Source organism: Danio rerio, chromosome 19 (genome assembly GCF_052040795.2).
Source record: "Danio rerio strain M-AB ecotype USA chromosome 19, GRCz13ab, whole genome shotgun sequence".
In the NCBI taxonomy this organism is placed as follows: Eukaryota; Metazoa; Chordata; class Actinopteri; order Cypriniformes; family Danionidae; genus Danio; species Danio rerio.
Genome location: NC_141039.2, coordinates 16,649,099 through 16,672,170, shown reverse-complemented (window position 1 = coordinate 16,672,170; position 23,072 = coordinate 16,649,099). Strand labels below are relative to the sequence as shown.

General features: G+C 33.4%; 2 protein-coding genes across 5 annotated transcripts in view; one reads left to right on the top strand and one right to left on the bottom strand.

Moving 5' to 3' along the window:
• Positions 1-23,072, top strand: part of LOC147839576 (uncharacterized) — an 846,284-nt gene that overhangs the window by 423,659 nt on the left and 399,553 nt on the right. The gene's annotated exons all lie outside the window — the stretch shown is intronic.
• The window catches only part of lin28ab (lin-28 homolog Ab), a 31,529-nt gene continuing 16,499 nt past the window's right edge, over positions 8,043-23,072 (bottom strand). For 3 of the 4 annotated variants that reach the window (XM_087294142.2, XM_087294143.2, XM_087294141.2), the window contains one exon: positions 8,043-12,547. In XM_087294142.2, coding sequence (XP_087150268.2) covers positions 12,328-12,547 — 220 coding nt within the window. In that variant the 3' untranslated portion in view covers positions 8,043-12,327. 4 annotated transcript variants of the gene reach the window in all.

Sequence of the window (23,072 nt, the reverse complement as noted above, 5' to 3'; positions counted from 1 at the left end):
TGTGTAAATTGATAGATAGTTCCTATACAGTATTTTTATAATATGCTGAGAAGACATTTTAGGTTTTCAATACATTGCGTGTCAGTCTTGGTTTATTATATTCTTAATTATTAATATATTATTAATTAGTTATTTCAGTTTATTAATATTATTTTTTTTTTTGTTGTTGTATAAATCAATATAGTTCCTATGCAATGTTTTCATGGGTTGTTGAGAATACATTTCAAGTGTTCAATATGTTGCGTGTCAGTTTAAATAAAAGTAGGTGCAGGAAAAAGTGCTTAAAAATCGTTGATTTTCATTAGGCTGTGCCTGTATGTAACCTGTAACCCGTGTCACATTTTCAATCGTGAGGTGATGGTAAATTAAGTGATGGTCAATTGTAAGCTCTTTTGGTCGTGTGATGTATGTTGCTGAACTGTATTCAAATGTTATAAATATAAAAACTACACATTTTGAAATTTAAATGCAGTATCTCAATTTAGTTTATTTGTTTGTGCTGTGCTCATAGACTTCAGAAAATGGGACTCATTTGTTTGATTTCCCCTCGTGAAGCAGTGTATGCCTCCAAAATGTAAGGTCTTCTTTGCTGTTGCTGAGTCCAATATTGTCGTATTAATTTTTTTCATATTCGTCATTTGGTGGCCCACAATTGTCAAAAACACCCCTCAAAATATTTGCTACGGGTGAAAAAAATGCAGAAAATCAAACCATCCAAATTATTTTTGATGACGGAAGGAAATTGCAGAGGCTGCAAACATATGAAACGTGAGGTCGTATTTAGTATATATATATATATATATATATATATATATATATATATATATATATATATATATATATATATATATATATATATATATATATATATATGGTGGGGGTGTGGGGGGGGGGTCAACTACAATGAACCAGCTTTGGGGGGGGCCCAGCTTGCAAAAGGTTGAGAACCCCAGCCTTAGTCCCTTAAAGGAAACGAGCAAAAAGTGGCTTATACAGTTAATTTTTTTAAGCATATGTAATTTTTCCATAATAATAAAAAGTTGTACTTGGAAGGTAATTTTCTTTGCATTGTTTACATGATAAATGCAAATGGGTCATTCGTAATCACAATAAAGTGCTTTTGATGTCCCACAAAACTGGATCAGTCCTTTATGAACATAATGCGAAATGATGACATCCTGATTTTTTTTATATATTTGGTTAAACCTTTACGCTCATCATATTTTTGTCAGTTTGTCCATATTCTTTCATTGAATGGATGTGATTTTGCCGCATCACACTGCTCAGCCAACTTCAGTGAGTACAAAAAGTAGCTTAATTAGATCAAATGAAAAAGATTTTTATTAAATATTCTTATTGTCTCTTACAAGTAATTTGACAAAAAAAGAGTAATTTTAAAAACTATTTTGTTTTCATAATATTATTAATAATTTTGCACGTGTCCTTGAAATTGCCATCCTCTTTCATGATGTGGTAAATGCCCCTCTAAGAAACCCTCTGATGTACTCATTGGCATCCCCGTGCCCATTTTGCCTTTCTTCAGAGGAGGTTAAAACATCTGCTGTGACGCACAGTAACTATCTACATTTATGTTTCCTATCTTTCCTCATATTGTGCTTGAAATCGAATGTTGTCAAGCTTGACATGTCCACCCTGTCATAGTCAAATAATAATTAATACAAAAAATTCAGAAATCAAAACTATAGCTTTTATACTACGTACAAAGAACTTCCCATTTCTTTGCATATTTATAAAACCTAATTGATAACAGAAGAGGCGGCATGGTGGAGTAATTAACAGAAGGTGAATTCTTAAAACCTTTTACAGCCCTTTTAAATTACTCTTTAATATTTCTTGTTGTACCTGTTGTTTTTCAAATGTTCCTGCATATTTAGCTTTCTAAATAAAGCCTTCGTCCACCCTGTCATGCTAATGTCCAGCCTGTAATCTTGTTTTCCAGCGTCATGTTCAACTTTTATGAAATTAAACAAATTATTTATAACCTTAGCATAACATCTTGTGTGGTTTCCTATTTAATCAATAAGGGCCAGTTAATATTGTTTAAAAGTTTGACTGAATGTTTTAGAAATAATGGATTTGTCCATTATTTCATCATTATAAATAGACTTTTTCCATGATCTATTAAGTTGGGTTGGTAAAGGGACACATTATCTTTCTGAAAAGATACATTTTACAATCACACTGCAATGAAAATACACTCATACTACTTTGAATTTGTCCATGACAGGGTTGATACAATTTTAGGTTTGTTTACTGCTTGTCTGCTTGCAGTATATTTATAAAAGGACTGGAGCCTGACCAACATTAATTTCTTACAGCTTAAAGTCTAAATATTACAACAACTATGTGTTTAAATAAAAAATATTATTATTATTATTATTATTATTATTATTTTAAATTCTGATGTCTCAAAGGTACTTTATAGTGATAACGACCCATATATAAATGGATATAAAATAAATATTGCACGGCCACCTAGTGGAAAAAAAATGAAACCTTCAGAAAGAATATGGACCAAACAGATCGTAGATGGCACAAAAGAAACCTTAAAATGCAATGAACAAAAAATGTGCCATATCCGAAATCCATCTTAAAATTGGGAGGGTTTTCGGTAAAAGAAGACCATGTTGGCTCATAGCACTGAAACAGCCCTCCTCAGAGTACTTGATGATATCCTGCTAGCCACTGACTCTGTGGTCCTGGTTCTTTTAGATCTGTCAGTAGCATTTGATACTGTTGACCACTCTATTCTGCTGTCTAGATTAGAGTCAGTTGTGGGCTTGAAAGGCACAGTGCTTAAGTGGTTTAAGTCTTTTCTTTCTGAAAGAAAGTTTTCAGTTAAATTAGGTAACTTCTCATCCACATTTGCTGATTTCACTTGTGGCCTCCCTCAAGGCTCAGTCTTAGCTCCCTCACTTTTTTCATTATGTATGCTTCCGCTAGGGGCCATTTTAAGAAGTCATGGGGTGTCTTTCCATTTTTATGCTGACGACACTCAGATTTACTTACCTATTAAGAGGAACGACCCTCTCGCACTTAACACTTTACTAAGGTGCTTGGACGAGATCAAAATCTGGCTGTCCCACAATTTTTTATCATTAAATGAGGATTAAACAGAGGTCATTGTCTTCAGTTCTTCTGAAAACGTTCAGGCCTCTTGCCTAGATTTGGGCTGCTTATCTGCCTTCAGATCGCCCCGTGTCCGCAATTTGGGTGTCATCTTTGATGAGTCATTAAAACTCGACAAACAGATCAGTTCGGTTATTGGCTCCAGTTTTTATCAACTACGTCTGCTGTCTAAAGTTAAACACTTTTTAAATCCCACCACTCTAGAGATGGCTGTCCACGCTTATATCACATCACGATTAGACTACTGCAATGCACTTTACTGTGGCATGTCAAAATCCCAGGTTTCTCGCCTTCAGCTGGTCCAAAACGCTGCTGCTAGATTTATATGTAATTGCAGAAAGTATGACCACATTACCCCTCTTCTAAGAGGCCTTCATTGGCTGCCTGTGAAATTCAGAATTGATTTTAAAGTGCTTTTACTGGTTTATAAATCCCTCCATAATCTAGCCCCATTTTATCTCGCAAAGCTGCTTCATCCTTACACTCCTGTGAGATCTCTTAGGTTGAGTGAGCAGAATCTTCTGTCAGTTCCACAATCTAGGCTAAAACGTAGAGGGGACAGAGCTTTCTCTGTGGCAGGTCCTCGGTTTTGGAACACCTTGCCCCTTGAGATCAGAATGGCTCCATCATTATCCACTTTTAAATCACGTCTTAAAACATACCTTTTTAGCTTGGCTTTTTAAGATTATTTTAATAGTTCATTCTACCGCAATTTTTTTACATCTTTACAGATGTTTCGCTTGCTTTATTTCTATGTGTTTATATTCTTAAAATTATATTAATTTTTTATCTTGTGTTATGTACAGCACTTTGTGGCTGCTTTTAAATGTGCTTTATAAATAAATGAACTTGAACTTGATGTTCATCAATCTACTCTGATGTATGTGACCAAGGCACTCTTCTGAAATCAATTAGGCAAAATTCTGTAACAACAACAACAACGAGCAAAACATACAGCAGAGCTGAAGTGGTTTGAAGGAAAGCTCCTAAATTTGTTTATATAAGCATTAGAATTTATGTAATACTAAGGTTTGTTATCGTTATTGTAAAAGTTTTAGGGTTTTTAAAAGTTCTTTCAATGTGCATTCGTGTCATATATGGCATTTAATTATAGCATAACAAGCTAGGCTAATTGTTATTCAGAAATCATAGTGTGAAGTCACCTTGTAAAGAACAGCATGTATAGGAAAGATCAGAAAATTGTAGCTATATAAACAATAAACAAACAAAAAAAACGTCGCTGCAACGTGTAGTTACATTTTTTGAGAGGTGCGCGTCATCAACGCTGACGGCCACGGCGTAGGGCTATGCATCAACTCATAGGCTGCGCCGTAGCATACGAGTGCGCTTGACGCAGAAGTATAAATCAGCCTTTAGCCAGCCTTTAGGGGATTTGGCTGTGGCTTATCATGTCAACTTTCTTTTAATACATTGTTTTATCATCTGGAAATTGATGATATGAATTGTTAGTTTTACAAGCAAAAAGCAAGCTGTTGTAGCACAGGCAGAATGCATGCAGAATGCACTTGCTCAAATAGTCTGTTACGTCCCTGATGTTAAGTGTCTAGGAGTGAGTGCAACAGTGAAAAGTTTAAAGTTGGTGGGCTTGAGTGTAAATCAGTCCCCATACCTTCATAACAACCCATTAATTTTAGTTAAAGAATTTGTTAACTAAAAAAAAAAAAAAATTAAATATGATGTTAAACAAAACTGGGAAGCAAAATAAGGCTTCAGGAGGGGGAAAGTCCAAAACAACAAAAAGTACACTAGCTAGTTAGGGAGTTAAACTGTCTAAAATGACAAAGTAAAATTAAATTACCAACAGACATGTAACTAACTAAACGTAAACAAGAAAATCATTTTAGAAATAAAATGGCACCCCCCACACAGCTTCTAAACACAAAATGTAAATGGCCACAAGTGGTCACTGTAGGTCCTTAAATCTCACTCACCTAATTCACGTTAATGGCTTTAAAGGGGTTGTCCACTACGATATTATATTTTAAACTTTAGTTGATGTGTAATGTCGCTGTGTGAACATAAACAGCATCTCTGAATGTGAAATGCTCAAAGTTCAATGCAAAGGGAGATCTTGGTTTTTACAGAGTTAGCTTAGCAAAGCAGAGACAGCTACAATGTCGTTCAAATGCTGCTATTTCCACAGAGCTCTGTCTGTTTTTGTATTTGGCCTTCCAAATGACATGACACAAAGACAGAAATGCTTACAGTTCAATATTAATTATGTTCCAGAGAATTATAAAATACATAGTAAGCATGATTTGACAAAACACAGCTTCCAGAATCTCTCCCAGTTCAGTGCTGGATCCGGTTAAAATCTCCTCAAAGAAGGAGGAGCTCCAACAAGCAGAAGCTGTAGCCTGTGAGTTTTTTATTTGATAAGATTGATTAGGACATGCACAGTGTCTAGCCTTAACGGTATGTTATAGCAAAGATGTAAACAATGGGAAATGCAGTTTGGCACCGCTAACAATTTAGCTACAAATTGATATTTATCAGTCAAACTGTTGTAAACACACACACACTTTTCACCAGCGCATGCGTATCTCTCTATAGGCAACTTTTCCTGCGTTTTACACCTCAGATAATGAACTCACAAAAGATATGTGAACAATTCATATTACTATGTCACTGTAAATTACAGAAAATAACTTAATCCGAGCAGAGAAAAATAAAAATAAACATCGGTCCTGCGTACATGCGCTTCTTGGGTTACACGTGTCTACAGACAGTTTACACACACGCACGCACACACATACACACACTCACACAATGGCGATCTCTCTTAAAGGAGCCGCACCCCATTTTCACTCGTTACAGACACTAGTCAGATTTTATTTTAGAGAGCGGGCATAAGGTTGACTGACTGTTTACACAACACAAAAGCATGTGCTTGTACAGCCGTTACATGGAGTCAATCGGCGAATCACAGCACATTATGATAGATCACCAATCAGAGCCTCTTGAAGGTAAGTCTTTCAGAGGAACTAGGAAACATGACTGTTAGCTGACTAGCTGTATATAATCAAAGTGAGATTTATGGAAAAACAACGTGATTTCCTTCAAGTGAAACTTGAGCACACATTGCTTTGCATCTTATAAACACAACCAAGCCTTAAAATTACATTCTAGACCACCCTTTTAAGGCAAACCCTGAAACCTGTATAATCCTAATACGCCACACTCAACAAAACACTCATCTCAGAAGCTTGGTGATAAATTCCTGTGACATATGTAAGTTAATGCAAGCTCTATAAGCACGATGATTTGCATTATAATGTTGTTTGTTTTTTTTGTTGCATTGTCTCATGTTTATCTTCGTGTGTACTGTTTAGCCAGATGACCATCACTAAACTAAGAAGCTATACGTGTTTAAGCTAGCACCCCTTGGTAAGCGGAGAGATTTGTGTAATATATGTTTGTGTTTCAAATTATGATGTAAACGTCTAAATGGTTTATTTTTGGAAACTGTTGTGTTTGAAATTGTCAGCTGAATAAATTATTGTTTATGTTGCTTTACGTAGCTCATTTGTTGTGCACTGTGTTTTCATGGTGTTTATGCTGGTTCCAGAATAAAATACATTACACCTGTCAGAGACTCTTTGCTTCATTTACAGGAAATTAAGGGCTGCTACACAAAGATAAGTTTCAAAAGCAGAATTTAAGCAGTTGCTTACAAAGACTTTAACTTCAATAAGTTAACCACAACAGCAACAAACACAACCAAGTAGGAGAGAGACTAAACTCTGACAGCAAGCTTCAATGTGACTTGCAACTTGTCGGCATTCAAAACATGGGAATGTAACAAGCCATATACTTCTCATGAAACAAATCATCCTGATAGGAGTTTATGGCTCTGTGTTCTACCAATACATGCCTCCATATATCAATGGTTCTAGTGCACACATTGTGGTACTTACACCCATGCCATTTGCTCTACTGTTCCCAGATGATGACAGAAGTTTACTTTTACATTTGTCACTCATGAAAGTCTGGATTGTCTTTCTCAACTTTGAGACTAGGATCTCAATGTCTTTTTTTCTATGCTGAAACATGGTCTCCTCTGAGCCCCACTATGTTCTTGATGGTCTGAGATCAGCTCTGACCCTAAGAACAGCAGCATCACTAATGTACAGCTTTTACCATCAACATCAAGTGAAGATCCAGGCACTTCTTGATGCAGCAGCAGACTGTTCAGTTGTAGTGTTTTTTTTTTCTTTCTGAAGATCGTCTGACTTTATTTAACAGTTCAACATCTTCATGCAGTGCCATAAGGCAAGGCACAAGTGTAGAGCTGTAACGAAGGGTCTGACTCAGAGGGATCCATTTGCAGTATATTTATTAAACAGTTTAATAAAGAGCACACAGATGGTACTTGTGTGCGATCTCACATCAAACACAGTTGTATTAAGTCGAAGGGCGATGTGAGATCAATCAGTATAGCACAATCTTAGTGTCTTAGTGTGTGTAACTAGTTGTTTGTTTCTGTGTGGCGTTTGCATGTTCTCCCTGCGTTCGCATGGGTTTCCTCCGGGTGCTTCGGTTTCCCCCAAAGTCCAAAGACATGCGGTACAGATGAATTGGGTAGGTTAAATTGTCCGTAGTGTATGATTGTATGTGTGGATGTTTCCAAGAGATGGCTTGCGGCTGAAAGGGCATCCGCTGCGTAAAAAAAAAACTTGCTTGTACCCTGTATATGTGTCATGACTTTTTGAAAATGACCATAGAAAATGGTAATTTCTTAAACTTTTATTTAGATTTTGTAGTGAACTTTATATTTAACCGTATTGAGTCTCAGTGTCTGTGAAAAAAATGAGGTTTATGTTTAGCATAAACAATAATAATTGTTAAAAAAAAAGGCAGGGGCATCATGGTCGTAAAAAGATATTTATTCACTTAGAAAGCAGTTGTAATGTTACCACTAAAACACACTTTGGGCACAACATTCTTTGCATGCTTCATCACGATAAACTGAAAATGAATTTGCTCTCTCTGAAACTGTTTTAGCATGGTGATTGCAGAGGAAACTCTATAAACTGAGCTCCATGCTTTTCGTCTGCCATATTCATTGTGGCTACATTCTTTGGTCACCGGAACACAAAACATGCTCGTCTTCATCAAACACACAATGGAACATATAGAGTCTTGGCTACCTGCAATGAGTACTCAAGGCAACCGAAGAAAATACAAACGAAACATGAGTAGGTCTTCATATTTGTGCAGCATTTGATATCCTGAGCATCAGTGAATGAGAACACATGAGAAAAATCAATCTTTATAATAATAAAACAAATCCAGGTCAGCAACATTGATTATCCTCTTCATTCATTAGAAACTAAAGAAATAATTAACAAATATTCCTGAGTTCACAATCTCAGCATACAGAACAGGCCAAAAAACAAAACATCAAGCAATATACCAAAAAATTAAACAAAATATTAAAAGAACTGTAAAATTTGCACTTCTTTTGTGAGCTGGCCTATAGGTGAAACAAACAAACAAAAAAAATCCTGAAATGATCACACCAAAATTAAATACATTACACCTAGAATTATAAAATAAACAACACACACACAGGCGCACACACACACACACACACACACACACACACACACACGCACACACACACACACACACACACTTAAATGGACAATGTCCTAATCGAATTGTCTATTTAATACATTTCAGCACACCCTGAGGTAGATTTGTATAGATTCAAAACAAGTTAGCATCTCGTTCTAACTTTAAATAAAGATAAAAAAAAAACATACAATAAAATATTGAAATGATAATGGGATACAAAATAATAGCATGACACCAAATACCATCTTTACAATGATGAAGAAACCTTCACATCCCTGAAAAAGAAAACTTCAAGTTTTCAACAGGCTGCTCAAGGCGAAACCCATCCACCCATCCCTATTAAACTACTCTAACACCTACTTTCATGCAATAATATACTAAAACCTGAAAGGCTCTGGTCAGCAAAACACTTTGGGAGCAGCGATGTGCTGTAAAACGGAAAAATTAACATTGTTTACATTGTTACTTTGAAAATGCAAACCTTTAAAAATTGATTTCAAATTGCAAGTTTTTTTTTTTTTTTAAATGATATCACTATAGTCTCTGTTTAAAGGGTTAGCTTGGATTGTGTTATTAATTACTCCCCCGAGACCTTCGTTCATCTTCAGAAAATAAATTAGGATATTTTAGATCAGTGTTTCTCAACCACGTTTTTTGGACGACCACCAACACTGCATGTTTTGGATGTCTCTGATGATCAGAATCAGGTGTGTTTGGTTAAAGAGACATGGAAAATGTTTAGGGCTGGGGGTCCTCCAGAAACATAGTTGAGAAACACGGTGTCAGATGAAATCCAGGAGCTCTCTCCACCTTTAAAGACAGCAATGGTCACAAGTTTTAAATGGGAACCAAATAAAATTTTCAAAACATTCCATGCGACTTGAAAGGTTCAAGGTCATGGTGCATGTTTACCAAGCGCAATTTCTTGTCAAGTCACATGGAATGTTTTCCGTTTCTTTTCTGGACTTTAAACATCTCAGGCCCATTGCTGTCTATTGAGGATGAGAAAAGTCTCAGACTTCAACTAAAATATCTCAATTTTTGTTCCAAAGATGATAGAAGGCTTCAGGTTATTAAAATGACAAGAGTGAGATATTAACAAAATTATTTGAACTAACCCTTTAAACCAGCACGCATCACTTCCAGAAACAAAACAGTCCTTGCAGAAATGAGCTTCACATATGGAAACATGGTAAAAATCACAACGTTTGGGAACATTTTCATGCGAAACATTTCCAAACATGTCCATAATTTGTTCATATGCATTTTCACATGAAAATGTGCCTAAACCACATTTCACACGTTTTGGTAAAAAGGGATAGCTTTGACAACATTTTTGTCCACATTAAATGTTTTGCTGCTGTGTGTATGTACTATCAATCTGTGCTTAACACATGCAGTGCTTTCATTATTTTTTAAAGACCAATCATTTCACGCTTTTATTCACCATTTGTCATTCGTTTACTTGAATTAAAACAAAACTGCAGGTTTTGCAGCACTGGAATAGAGTATAAAAGAAATATAAAAGTAACCAATTAGTAAAACATCATAAGACAAATTACTTACAGAAAAAGTGTAATTAGTTTACATTTTAGTAACTTAACCAATTCATACACGGTCAAATCTGCTCAAATATCAATTGTTTAGGAGTTTCAAAAATAAAATCATACTTTTTTTTGTATAATGCAGATCACGGAATACGCTTTTAACATGATAGACATAATTTTGTGATGCAACAAGTATTAAAGAATGCTATGTTGGTTTACTACAGCTATTTCACACTGAGTATCTGAACTGTCAAACATACAAAACGGCAAATAGAATGACAATTACTATTTGACAAAGCTAAATACTTTCCTTAAAGTGAAGCTTGTTGGCTTATTTGCTCCATTACCCTTAGATCACCCAATTTAAAATTGTTATCACTCAACCTCATGTTGATTTTAAACATGTAATTGCATATGTGAAACTCATATTTTTTTCTGCCTTGATAATACAGCAGATTCTGGTCAACTCAAAGCTACAGTTTAAGCATTATTAAACTAAAATAAAGGATTTGTCTGTTTGCATTCAAGAGCAAACCCATTGCAGCATCGCATCAAGTTTGAGGTCAGTTTGTGTGGCTACAAATAAATATCAGCGATTTAAAACAAGTTCACAATAGTTATTTACAATAAAGTAACATCAAATAAAGCAGGATCTCTAGCCTGGCACATCATTTGACTCTCCTTTAACGTTAAAAAGATTATCATTATAAACGTGCTATTGTCTTGGCTTATGCACAATTTGGGAATAGGTTCTCGATTTCCCAAGATTTAAAATTAGAGCAAGCCATTCATTACAATTACGAGTCATTAAATAATTTAAGAAAGCCACAGTGGCTTTCTTATGAACTAACTAGAGACAGTGCAGAGTATTTCCACTGATGATATGAGGCTGAGCTGAGGTATCATATGCACAAACACAACCTTAACATTCACTTGGCCTGTGGTTCAGAACAATCTCAGAGTGTCAGATAACATTAATATAAAAAATGTAAATGTACTTGTGGATGACAATAATAATTTTGTCATCAGAAAGCAAAATATCACTTGTGTGTAAATGCAAAGGTACATGTATGTCACCAAACATATTGCAATCCGTAAACATGATGCGTTTTGATTGTTTCAGTACAAATCGAAGACACTTTGCTAAGGCAGAAAATAAAAGTCTTTACTTTTTCACATTTGCTTCACACTTTAGGGCAGATCTCACAAAACATATCTGTATTACACGCATTATAATATCTCCCCAAATAAAGTAAATAGTATTTTAATTATTATTGAATTGTAAGCAATATTAATCAGGCTAAAACAAATTTGCTGTCAGTTTTCACCCCCCAAAAAAAAAGAAGAAAAAAAAAAGAGAAGAAACTAAATTAGTTTGGAATATTAGTTTTAGTTTTCTTGTTTTTGAGTAAAACACATGTTGGAAAGCAAGTATCATACTAATTTTAAAATTTAATATGCATTTTTTTTTCTTTAAATAAATTTCTTTAAGTTTTTATTGTTAAAAAACGAAACAAAAGGTTGTGCAACAACACACTCAGCGTTTACACAATATGTTTAACAAGTGAATAATTGTCATAATTCTATACTTGTAAATTAGTACCATATAATTCCTTAAAAAAATTGAAGAAAAATCTTTACAAAAGATTAAAAAGTGGCAAAATGAAACAAAAATCTGCCAACAAAGAAAAAGATTTCTGAATAATAATGAAAACAAGCTTCATTTTAAGTAAAATATTATTTAAATCTTAGACATGTTCATGTGAGATTTGCCCTCTAAACAAACCCAAAGCTGAGCTACCTACATTTTACTAAGACAATGAAGATGGTTATAAATAAAGATGGATAGTATAATGATCTTTTTTTTGTACAACTTACAATATTAATTTCCTCACTAAAAGTACAAAAGTGAGCTGTTGACATTCATTTCTGCTGTTTGAAAAAGAAAAACCTGAGTTAGTTTCAAAAGCAGCTTTTCCTCTGAAACTTTTTGATTGGTGCTTGTGTTTCCCTGACAACCTTTCCTCTGCTAATCAGTGCTCTCTGGCGGTAAGGGAGTGTGGCTCATGTCCTCCTCTTCTCCTGTTGAGGTTGTCGATTTGCCCTGAGATCCTGGTGACAACTGCTGTGCTTTGATTGGGCAGTTGGCCACCATGTGGGAGATGCTTTGGCAAAAATGGCACTTTTTCGGCTGAGGTGGCAGCTGGCATTCTTTGGCATGATGATTGGGTCCTCCACAGTTGAAGCATCTGTAAATGGAACAAAAAGACAAAGGTGTTATATGCAAGGTGCACCACCAGAGGGCGACAAAATGTTTCAAATTAAGGGGCTCTAACAGTGGATCTTTTTATTTGAAGATTGGAACGATTGTGAGTGACAGTTACAGCCATGTGAAATATTGATGTCGGGCAGACACCTTGTAGCTGAACAAAACTGAACTGCAAATTGTCTAGGCTGTGTATGCGGATTTTATTATGGTAATATATAAAGTTAAGTCATACTTTACCGTTTTAATGTGGAAAAAAATAACAATGAACAGAGTAATATGCAGTGACTTTCAACATCATCCGGGTAATAGTATTAACAATGTATTCCATTTTAAATGACTCCAAGCCTTGTGAACGTCAACAATAAATTAATTTATATTTTATACACCACTTCAGCTGTCACTTAACAAAAATATATAATTAAATTAATAAAACGTGTATATATATATATATATATATATATATATATATATATATATATATATATATATATATATATATATATATATATATATATATATATATATATATATATATATATATATAAAGTATAATGACTTATTTTAGACTAAATAAACAATCACTATATCTATACTTTTCGCATAGTTTTATGCAATACTTGATTCTGACTGGTCAATCAAGTTAGAACAAGTTAGAACCATAACCAAGGTATGTTATTCCTAGGAAACAACTGCTGACTAAAACACAGACTCGTATGGGGTCTATGCATCATATTATCCGTTAGTGAGTATATTCATATCCCAATTTATAAATCAAGCTGTTGTTCTTGAATTTTGGTGTCATCTTGCATTTTTCTTTCTGCAAGCTTTATATTTAATTGAAAAATTAGTTAATTATTACAATGTAGGTTTAGTATCTAATTGTTTACAATGTCATCTTTGTCACTTTCAGCAGTGAAAATTAAACCACAATGAACTTAACGAAAACCACACTTCAACTCTAAAAACTGGACTGACATGATTTCAATCAACCAGAACTTCGGTGTTGAGCTGCTTTGACACAATCTACTTTGTAAAAGTTCTATGAAAATAAAGATTTAATTGAATAATTTTTGCAGAAAAACACTGGCTTTGAGAAGATCTTAGTAATAAATACAGACATCATTTTCATAATTGGTTTAACAAAAAAAAAAAAAAAAAGGTGAGCAGATTTGCTATATTCCAAAAGCTCTAATGCTAGATAAATCTAAACAGGAATTTAGCATAAATTGAATTCAAATAATTCCTTTATTAAAAGGAAAAAAATGACAAAAGTACATTCGATAAAAAAAAAGTTAAAAAAATAAATGTACAGAATGTTTTAAACAGAAATACATTTTTTTGCAGTAGTTATTAACTTACATGTGTGGTTGCAGGATCAACTGTTCTACATTTCTACAGAACACCACTTTAAAAATGATTTGAATTATGCTGAGAATAATAATTTAAATTGCACACTGTTACTTTTGCAAGTAGACAAAAAGTCACACACGGTTGGGTCAAAGGAAACAATATATTCTGTATTCAAAAGTATCCTATTTTTATATTATTAATATAACTATGACCTTGTTAATATGTTAACTGCACATTGTGTCCTTTATCTTTGCAAAAGATAAGGAAAATAAAAATCACTTTGAATTTTACATTTCACTTTCATCAAGTATTTCAAAAGTAACCCAACAATACAAAATTGAATCATTTAGATTTTTTTAATTGGCATTATGCATTCATTTTATAAAACAGTTATATTTGTCCTAAAAGGAACTCCTGCCATTTAAACAGAAACACTCCAAAGTTAGAGGAATATTATTTACTCACTCAAGTGGTTTCAAAACCTGTTTTAATTCTATTGAACAGTAAAAAATATAATTTGAAGAAAGCTGAAAACACCACAGATCCATAATAGGAAAAACAAACATTAAGAAAGTCAAATATTGCAGGTTTCCAGCTTTCTAAAAGCATGTTCATGTTTAACAGTAAAGAAAAAAAAACTACAGGTTTAAAATGTAAATAAAACTAATAATAATATGAATTTTTGGGTGAACTATCCCAAAAAAGGATGTAAAATAGCACTATACAAGGAAACAACTTTTATTTAGGAAATTAAATAAGAAAAACACCCCTACAGTGATTTTCTTTCTGCAGTAAACTGCAATCTGGACCCAACTGCAGGACACTGATGAAATAAGGTGATATTTGGAAGCTTCATCAAGGGTTGCACTTCTAATGTGCTGTTGTAGACCATTTCAATGTGGTGATGTCATTGGCCCATGAACATTTCCTGCTTATCAAACCATTTCATAACTGTATCAAAAGGCAATTCAAGCATAACTTTGTTAAAACAGCTATTATAACATTATCAATATGAGACTCTTTTTGGATTCTCATGAGCTATTTAAATAAAAAAAAAAAAAAATTAAAACCTGAAATACGTTGGGACCATTGTTTTTGTTTACATCTCCCAAAATGGTCAATAGCTTAAACAGTAAATGTTGTCAGGTCACTGAGGTAATTGCTTGGTTACTTCCATGCCGCAGAAAACCGCAGGCTGCATTTTACCCTTCATAGCGCAGTTTAATGAAACACCTCAGTCACCAAAAAAAAAAAGTATATTTCCATTTGGCGTGAGCTATTCATTTAAATGAAAACTTCCTGTGCATAATCAGCCCTGTGCTGTATTAAGTCCCTGCAGCAGCAGAAGTTATTGATCGGCCAGTGGATGGAGGTGGGCAAACTCTTGGGCTCTTTGTTTCAATATGCAGCTTGACCTTTGCACTTTGATCCCTGCTCTCTCCTTCCACCCCCACCCGCTCACATACATCACACGCCATGGCAGATTTCACCTCTGACCTTTCTCAGGCACCTACATCTGTTATTAATTAAATGGACAGGATCTGATTCTCCATCAGGACGCTTTGACACACACACAGAGAGAGGTGGAATAACAAACACAAACATTAGGAGAAAGTATGTTTTGGTAATAGTCAAGACAAGTCATTTTATTGCTGTAGTGCTTTATACAATGCAAACTGTGTGAGAGCAGCTTTACAAAGAAAATGGCAATTAATCGGCTATGATTCAGGTTAAAAAAATATATATATTTTCATAACACGCATTCCATTTTACAGAATACCTTTATTCCAATTAGTTTATTAATGGTTCCATTTAATATGTGATACAAGGTAGGGCAGCTCTACTGACCAGAACTAAAAAAAATGCAGGCTTAAACAATATATTTCTGTTGGGAAAACACACAGGTATTAAGTTAACTTAATAAATTTTTTACAAATTTAAGCAGATTGAACATAAAACAATTGGGTTGTCTGAAAAAAACCTTAATAATAGAGTCGTTTCAACTCATTTAAATCAGTAGTTTGCACATGCAGCAAAATACATTATTGGTAAGTTTACTGTACATAGACATCAGTAATCTAATTTATTCTGAATCAGACAGTATTACAATTAAGGAATTTACATGAATTGCTTTAATGTTTTTATTTTACATTATAGCACATAGATTGATAATGGCACATGTCATGTGTCCACTTAATGCTGCCTGATGTTCCACAATTACTCTTAGCAAATTTCAGTGCTTCCTCTTTATGGTATCATATATAATTGTGGTGGTTCCATTTTTTTTATCTAAAAATTAAGCTTCAAGTGCAGTTATTTATTTGTTATTCTATACATGCCATGAATTAATGAAAAACTTTGTTTTTTTGGAATTTTGTCTTTCAAACTGTTGAGCACTGTGTATTAAATGTGGTAAAAAAGTCCTACACAATGGTAATAGCACGATTAAAACTGGACACACATCACAACATAATCTGGATGATTTTAGTCAACAATTCCCCTCCAACAATCCTAGTTCCTGATTATCGTGGTGACTGAAAATATCTTACCAGATTTTTGATGCTGTGCGGTTCATTAGAGGAGCATCACTCCTTTTTCACTCGCTTTTTTTTTTTAATTAGCTAATTAAATTAGCTGAAGCTAATCCGTTTTTTAAATCCATTCAGCTTACCTCAGCAGGACTACATTTAGCTTAGTTTAGCATAAGTCATTGAATCAGAATAGACCATTAGCATCTCCAGCAGGTGCAATATTATTATGCAGCACCTTAAAATAGTCCCATTGTAGGTAACAGTGCTGTGTAATATCATTGTGCCTGCTGTAGCCATAGTACGGCAACACGTTCATTGATTATTAGGTCAGAATAAGAGCAATTTTCCAAGCCATATCGACCTATAAATTTGCAACTTTTTTTTATCACACATCAATCTTAGTACACAATGCTACAAATGCTTAGTACGCAATGCACAATGTTTTTTTTTTTTTTTTTGGTCACACTTTTAATTTGATGGTCCGTTTGTTGAATTTAAGTCACATTGCATCTACAAGCCAACTAATTCTCATTAGATTATAAGTAGACTGTTAGGATGGGGTTTGGGTTAGGGTTAGTGTAAGTTGACATGTACTTGCAAAGTTTCTTATAGTCAGTTAAATGTCTGTTGAAGGAGCGGTATCAGCAGATTTGAAGCAGACAGTCAACTAATACTCAAATAGACTATTAAAATAAAGCATTACCTTTTTGTTTGCTTTAGCAAGATCCTAATAATCTAATCCAAATCAATGATTTAAACTAAACTAAGCTAAAAGTACTCCCGCTAGACCCTAGAGATTGGCTGAATGGGTTTATAAAATTCAACTGTTTAACTTTAGGAGACTTCTTTCCAAATAAAATACTGAGTATGCCTTTCAGAGTGACTTAATCTGCTTAGAAGAACATTGGAGGTGCTACAATAGTGAATTGTGTTGAATACTTTGAATATTTATGTTTTGTGTGTGTTTGTATTGGGGGGGGGGGGGGGGGGGTTCACGTGAAACAGGACGATATCCAGTCAGAAAGCAAGCAGACAGAAGATTAAAGCATATAACAAACAGTCATGATGCAGCATAAAGTAAAATGAGTTTGGACAGCAGAGATGGAGAATCAGATTGTCAATTTGCATAAACTGAATGAATGTTTACTCAGTTATTAATCTCAAGAGAATTTGTGAGGATTTCCTGTGTTTACATATGAGACACCGGTTGCAGATTTGTTGTTATGTTCTGCTGTCTGTCAAAGCAGCACACCACAAAGTATAGGAGCAAAACAGAGAAATCTAGCATTTTGGTCCTCATGTTTGTGGTCTCTAACATTTTGAAAATCAAATAAGATTTTAAAAACACTTAGCGTACCAGAGTACTAAGCCTTAAGGAATAGTTCACCCCAAAAAAATTAAAAATAAAGAAAAAAATCTCCTTACCACCATTTAATCCTACTCAACCTAGACGTTTATTTGCTTTTTTTTTTTTTTGAATGCAAAGCAAGATTCTCAAAAATCACAAAAAAGCAGCCATTGACACTGACAGCAGGAGAAAAAAAAAAACACTATAAAAGAAATTTTTCCAACACATACCTATATATATATATAATATTGTATATATTAATATTGTATTTATCATTTTAGTTTATATATATATATATATATATATATATATATATATATATATATATATATATATATATATATATATATATATATATACTTACTAAAATGATAAATACAATATTAACAAGAAATAAATAATAAAAAAGTAATTAAATAAAATATAAATTAAAAAATATTAAATAAATAAAATATATAATATAAATAAAATAAATTATGAACAGAATACTATAAATAAAATAAAAATAAATATTATAAACAATTAAAATATTATATATTATAAAAAATAAAGTAAATATTAATAAAATAATTATAAATAAACTGATAATACATAAGTTGGGGGGGGTCAACTATATATATGCCTATACAAATAAAGTTAGGAATACTTTGCATTTCATAATTCCATTAAGATTACGGTAATCTAACACCGGTTTACTTGATATATTCTTAATCAGAGTATTGTCTTAACTGTGTTAATATGGGAATATTGTTGTGCATGTAAACACACAAAGTGGCAAGAACCGGACCTCCAATGGTCACATGCTGACTTAGGTAGTAAAATACTGCAAAAACGCATCAGTACATTACCACAAATCTAAGCAAGATTATGAAACTATAATTAGGGCACATTTGTGAAACACACAATGGTTTGGATCCACACTCAAGCAGTTGCAGTGATTAGATACAGAAAGGATTGTGGGAGGACGTTGCTTATCAATAACCTGCAGCTCTCCTGTTGGGGGTTGCTGACTGTGTGTGCCTAAATTCTGAGCTATGAGATTTTAAACAACCTATTGATCTGGCAGGTCAAGTCACCAACGCACAGGGTGGGGGAAGGAAATGCTCGTCGCTTGGTCAGAACCTGAGATACTGTGTTGAAGCAATTTAAAAAGCAACATCAGAAATGAACATTAACTGAAACACTGCAGTACTGGTAGTAAAGGTGAGATTAGCTTAATACCCATCACAAAGAATGCCAAACTAAATCTCTTTACAGGTGAATCTCATAAAGCCACACTAGAACATTCAAATAAAATGGTCACACTTTATAATAAATGTTATTTCTAATGTCATTAATATTAGTTAATGTTAACTAATGATGAAAATACATGTACAGCATTTATTAATCAGTTCAACAATTACAGATGCATTATTAAAATCTGAATTCATGCATGTAAAAATTAAGCTGTAAAAACTTTGTCTTAACATTAATGAAAATACTCTAATGTTTTTTTCATTATAAGTGCATGTATTTTCTAACATGAACAAATAAAACCTAACAGAGCCTGGTTTCTCTCGAGATTTTTTTTGTTTTGTTCACTTTCGTAAGGTGAAGTTTTTCTTTTTCCTAGCCACAGACTTGCTTGGATTGGGACCACATGGATCTGCTCATTGATAGATTTGCTCTTCAGTGTTTGAACATTCAGCAATGAAATTTAAACCACACTGAACTGAACTAAATTGAACTTCAACTCTGGAATATGGTTTTTCCTAGAACTTCTATGTAAAGCAGCTTTGACACAATCTACATTGTAAAAGCAACATATGAATAAACTTGAATTGAATACAACCTTATTGAAAAGTTTTATCAATAAAATTAGTCAAGAATTCATATAAGATCCACTGATACAGCTTTTCTAAAAAGAGACTTAAAGGCCTGTTCACACAATGCATGTAAACTATAAATATAAAGATAGGTTTGCATCCACACTGACAAAAAAATTTGAAAAAAATGTTTAATTTTCAAGTCTCATTGTGCTAGTAGTGCATCTGACCAGTGAATTCAGCTTGTGTAATCTTGATTTAAAAGATGTATTCTCTATTAAATCCAAATCAAACTAATTTAGAGGTTATAGTCAGTGTAGTGGAATATAAAAGGAGGCGACACAAAGATGATAAATCTAGCACTGGACACGTGAGGTACTTTTATTTTTCTACGTCAAATTTGCTAGCCTGGCTTGCATAACTTCCATGTATTTTTAGGTCCTTCCACAGTATCACCTAGGGGTGTGGCAATATACCGGTATTGATAACCATGATATCCCTAACATTACAGATATCATGCTAATTTAGGGTGTGAAAATCTAACTATATTAGTGAAAACCAAACTATTCAAAATGATGAAATATCTTTAGATAGCATGATGCAGAATTACTCCAGAACCAGTACCTGGTTGACATCCCTTTGATCATATTTATGTGTTGAACCAGTTTTGATTAGAGCTCATTTAGGTGATCACTTGATGTTTATAGGTCTAAAGCTTGAGTAAACAATAATAATGGCCTCCATTCAATATAATTTTGCATCTGTTCATTTCATTTTGAATGAAGAAATATTTTATTAGGGTGTTTAAAATAATAATAATAAAAATAATAATAATAATAAAATTCTCATGATGTATGAGAATTTGAAAGAAAATTCTAAATATTGATGCATGGTGTTTTATTAACGCATTTATGAGTAAAACATGCTGTCATGATACAAGTTCTGGTGTGTTGTCATAGAATACAATACATATTAAAATACAATTAGAGCAGCTGCTTAGCTTGCAGTTGTAACAAAGGAAACTGTCACTCCTGGGGCCCGTTTTAGAAAGGAGGTTAAGTGAAACACAGCTTCTTCTACTATAGTAAATTCTGTTTTTACGGTTGATATGTGGCATCAGTAAATCAGGAAGTGATTTTTTGTTCTCTTTGATTAGTTGGACATCTTATGCGATAATCCAGTTTTGCACAATTTTTTTCAAAATTTTGCACAAGTTCTGCTTACATTCTAAATGTCATATCAACCTCTACCACTTGATCAATATAAAGGCAGACACACAAGTGTACTTTTAAAATTAGTTAAAACTGATCAATGTGTGTAAAACTGGGAACCTTGAATTAAATGATCCACTGAATGTTAAGGTTATCTGCATTCCAGTTTTGTCAAATTTGTTGTAGAAGCTATGCAGTAGCCTATTTTATGTAATTTAATGCCATTACTGAAAATGCAATTATCTGAAATAGCTTCATAATTACAGCCAATACCCCCCTTTTAATTAAAAAAAGTCAAGTATTACATTACTTTAGAAAATATTTAAATACTTTAAATGTAAAATCATGCATTAACTTGAGCAGCTCTATCATATTTGCCATGACTTTGCATGAGCACATGAAGTTCAGCTGGAGAAAGAAATGCAGATTTTTTTTTCAGATGTTGCCATGGTGACTCTGCGCTTTATTGATAATGCCTTTTTATAGCTGCAATGTGCATGCTAAACTTTGAGTTAGTCTATTAAAAGTTGACTCAGATCAGCTATTTTAAAACCAAAAACTGAGTTTTTAAATCTCTCTGTAAATCAACTCAAAGTTAAAGTTTAAACTCAGAGTTGGTTGAGTTCTGGAGTTCTATAGCTGAAACTGAATCAAGCACGCAAAACATGCCCAAAATGCCAATCATTTGGATTCAGACCGCACAAGTATTTGTATTTTACACAAGCAGTTGGTTTAATTCTCACTTAAATTAGCTCAAGCTTAAGGTTTAAAATGAATATTGTTTATATTGAATGACACCAAATTTTTCAGATTTCCTGATTGATTTTTAATTTGAATGACATGCTTGTGATCAGTGAAAGGTTTTACATAAAAGCAAACTTTTACCTAAAAGTTCTACATTTGTTGTTAAAGACTAACCAAAGCACAAACTTCAAATTGATGTCTGTAATAAAAAAAGAAAAGAAAAAAGATTCTCTATTCTGCTGTTCTATCAATCTAATCTACACATCATTTAGTTGGCCTTTTTGATTGCCATTTTTAGATCAATCCTAATTCCTACTATTAGAATCCATGGATTTCTTGCAGTTATTACCATTCTTTTTCAGTTTCTTTCTCAAACCCCATCAGTGGTGCATAAGCTAAAATGAAGCACAATCAACCACTTAACGCATGCCTCATTAATCTGTCTAAAATGCATTAGTACCTTCTGAAACATAGCAAACAAAAGAATGTGCATTTTCAATAAGGTTTGCGTGAATGTTTTGTTATTTAAACAATGACTTTGACTACAAGAGAAAAATAAAAGTATAAAACAAACATACGAGGTGAGGAGATATAACACCCTCACCATCTTCTTTCACCTTCTATTTTCTTTCTTTTGTTTTATGTATTCAGAGTGGATGTCATGCCATAAGCAGCTGTTAGAAGTTTTGCAGGTGTATATGAGATAAGGCAGTGTTTCTTAACCACGTTCCTGGGGGACCACCAGCTCTGCACATATCTCCTTAACCAAACACCTGATTCAGATCTTTAGCTCATTATCAGAGATTGAAAGACCTGTAATGGGTGTGTCAGACAAAGAAGACATCCAAAACATGCAGTGTGATAAGGGATTTAATGATTTGAACCAGTTCATCGAAGTGAACCATCCAAATCTCTTTGTGAAAATCTGATTATTAGTAAATTAGGTCCCACTTTATATTAAGTGTCCTTAATTACTATGTACTTACATCAAAAAATAAATACAATGTACTTACTGTGTTTATAATGTATTTGAGAACACTTGTGGTGCTTTTGAGTTGGGATAGAGGTTGGGTTATGGACAGGTTTGGTGGTATGGGTTGGTTTAAGGGTAGGTTAAGGTGTAAGGGATGGTCAACAGTGTATTTACAAATGTAAATACAAAAGTTAACTACAGATGTAATTACATACGTGTATTTAATCAAGCATAAGTACAAAGTAAATACATGTATTTACACAATAAGTGCTTTGTAACAAACTATTAATTCCTGTGTAAGTACATATTAGTTAAGGCCACTTAATATAAAGTGGGACCGTAAATTATTTCTAATTATAAAGGGAAATTATAATAGTTTTAAACTAAAAGAGAGTAGTCAATTTTCATTATAGAATCCATTACGAACTTTGAAATAGACTCATTCTCAACGTATCAAAACTGAAGAATCAATTTTATTTATTTTTTAATCTATCCCCAGCCCTGCTTATCAGCTTACTCACAGCAGCTATACAAGGCATATAG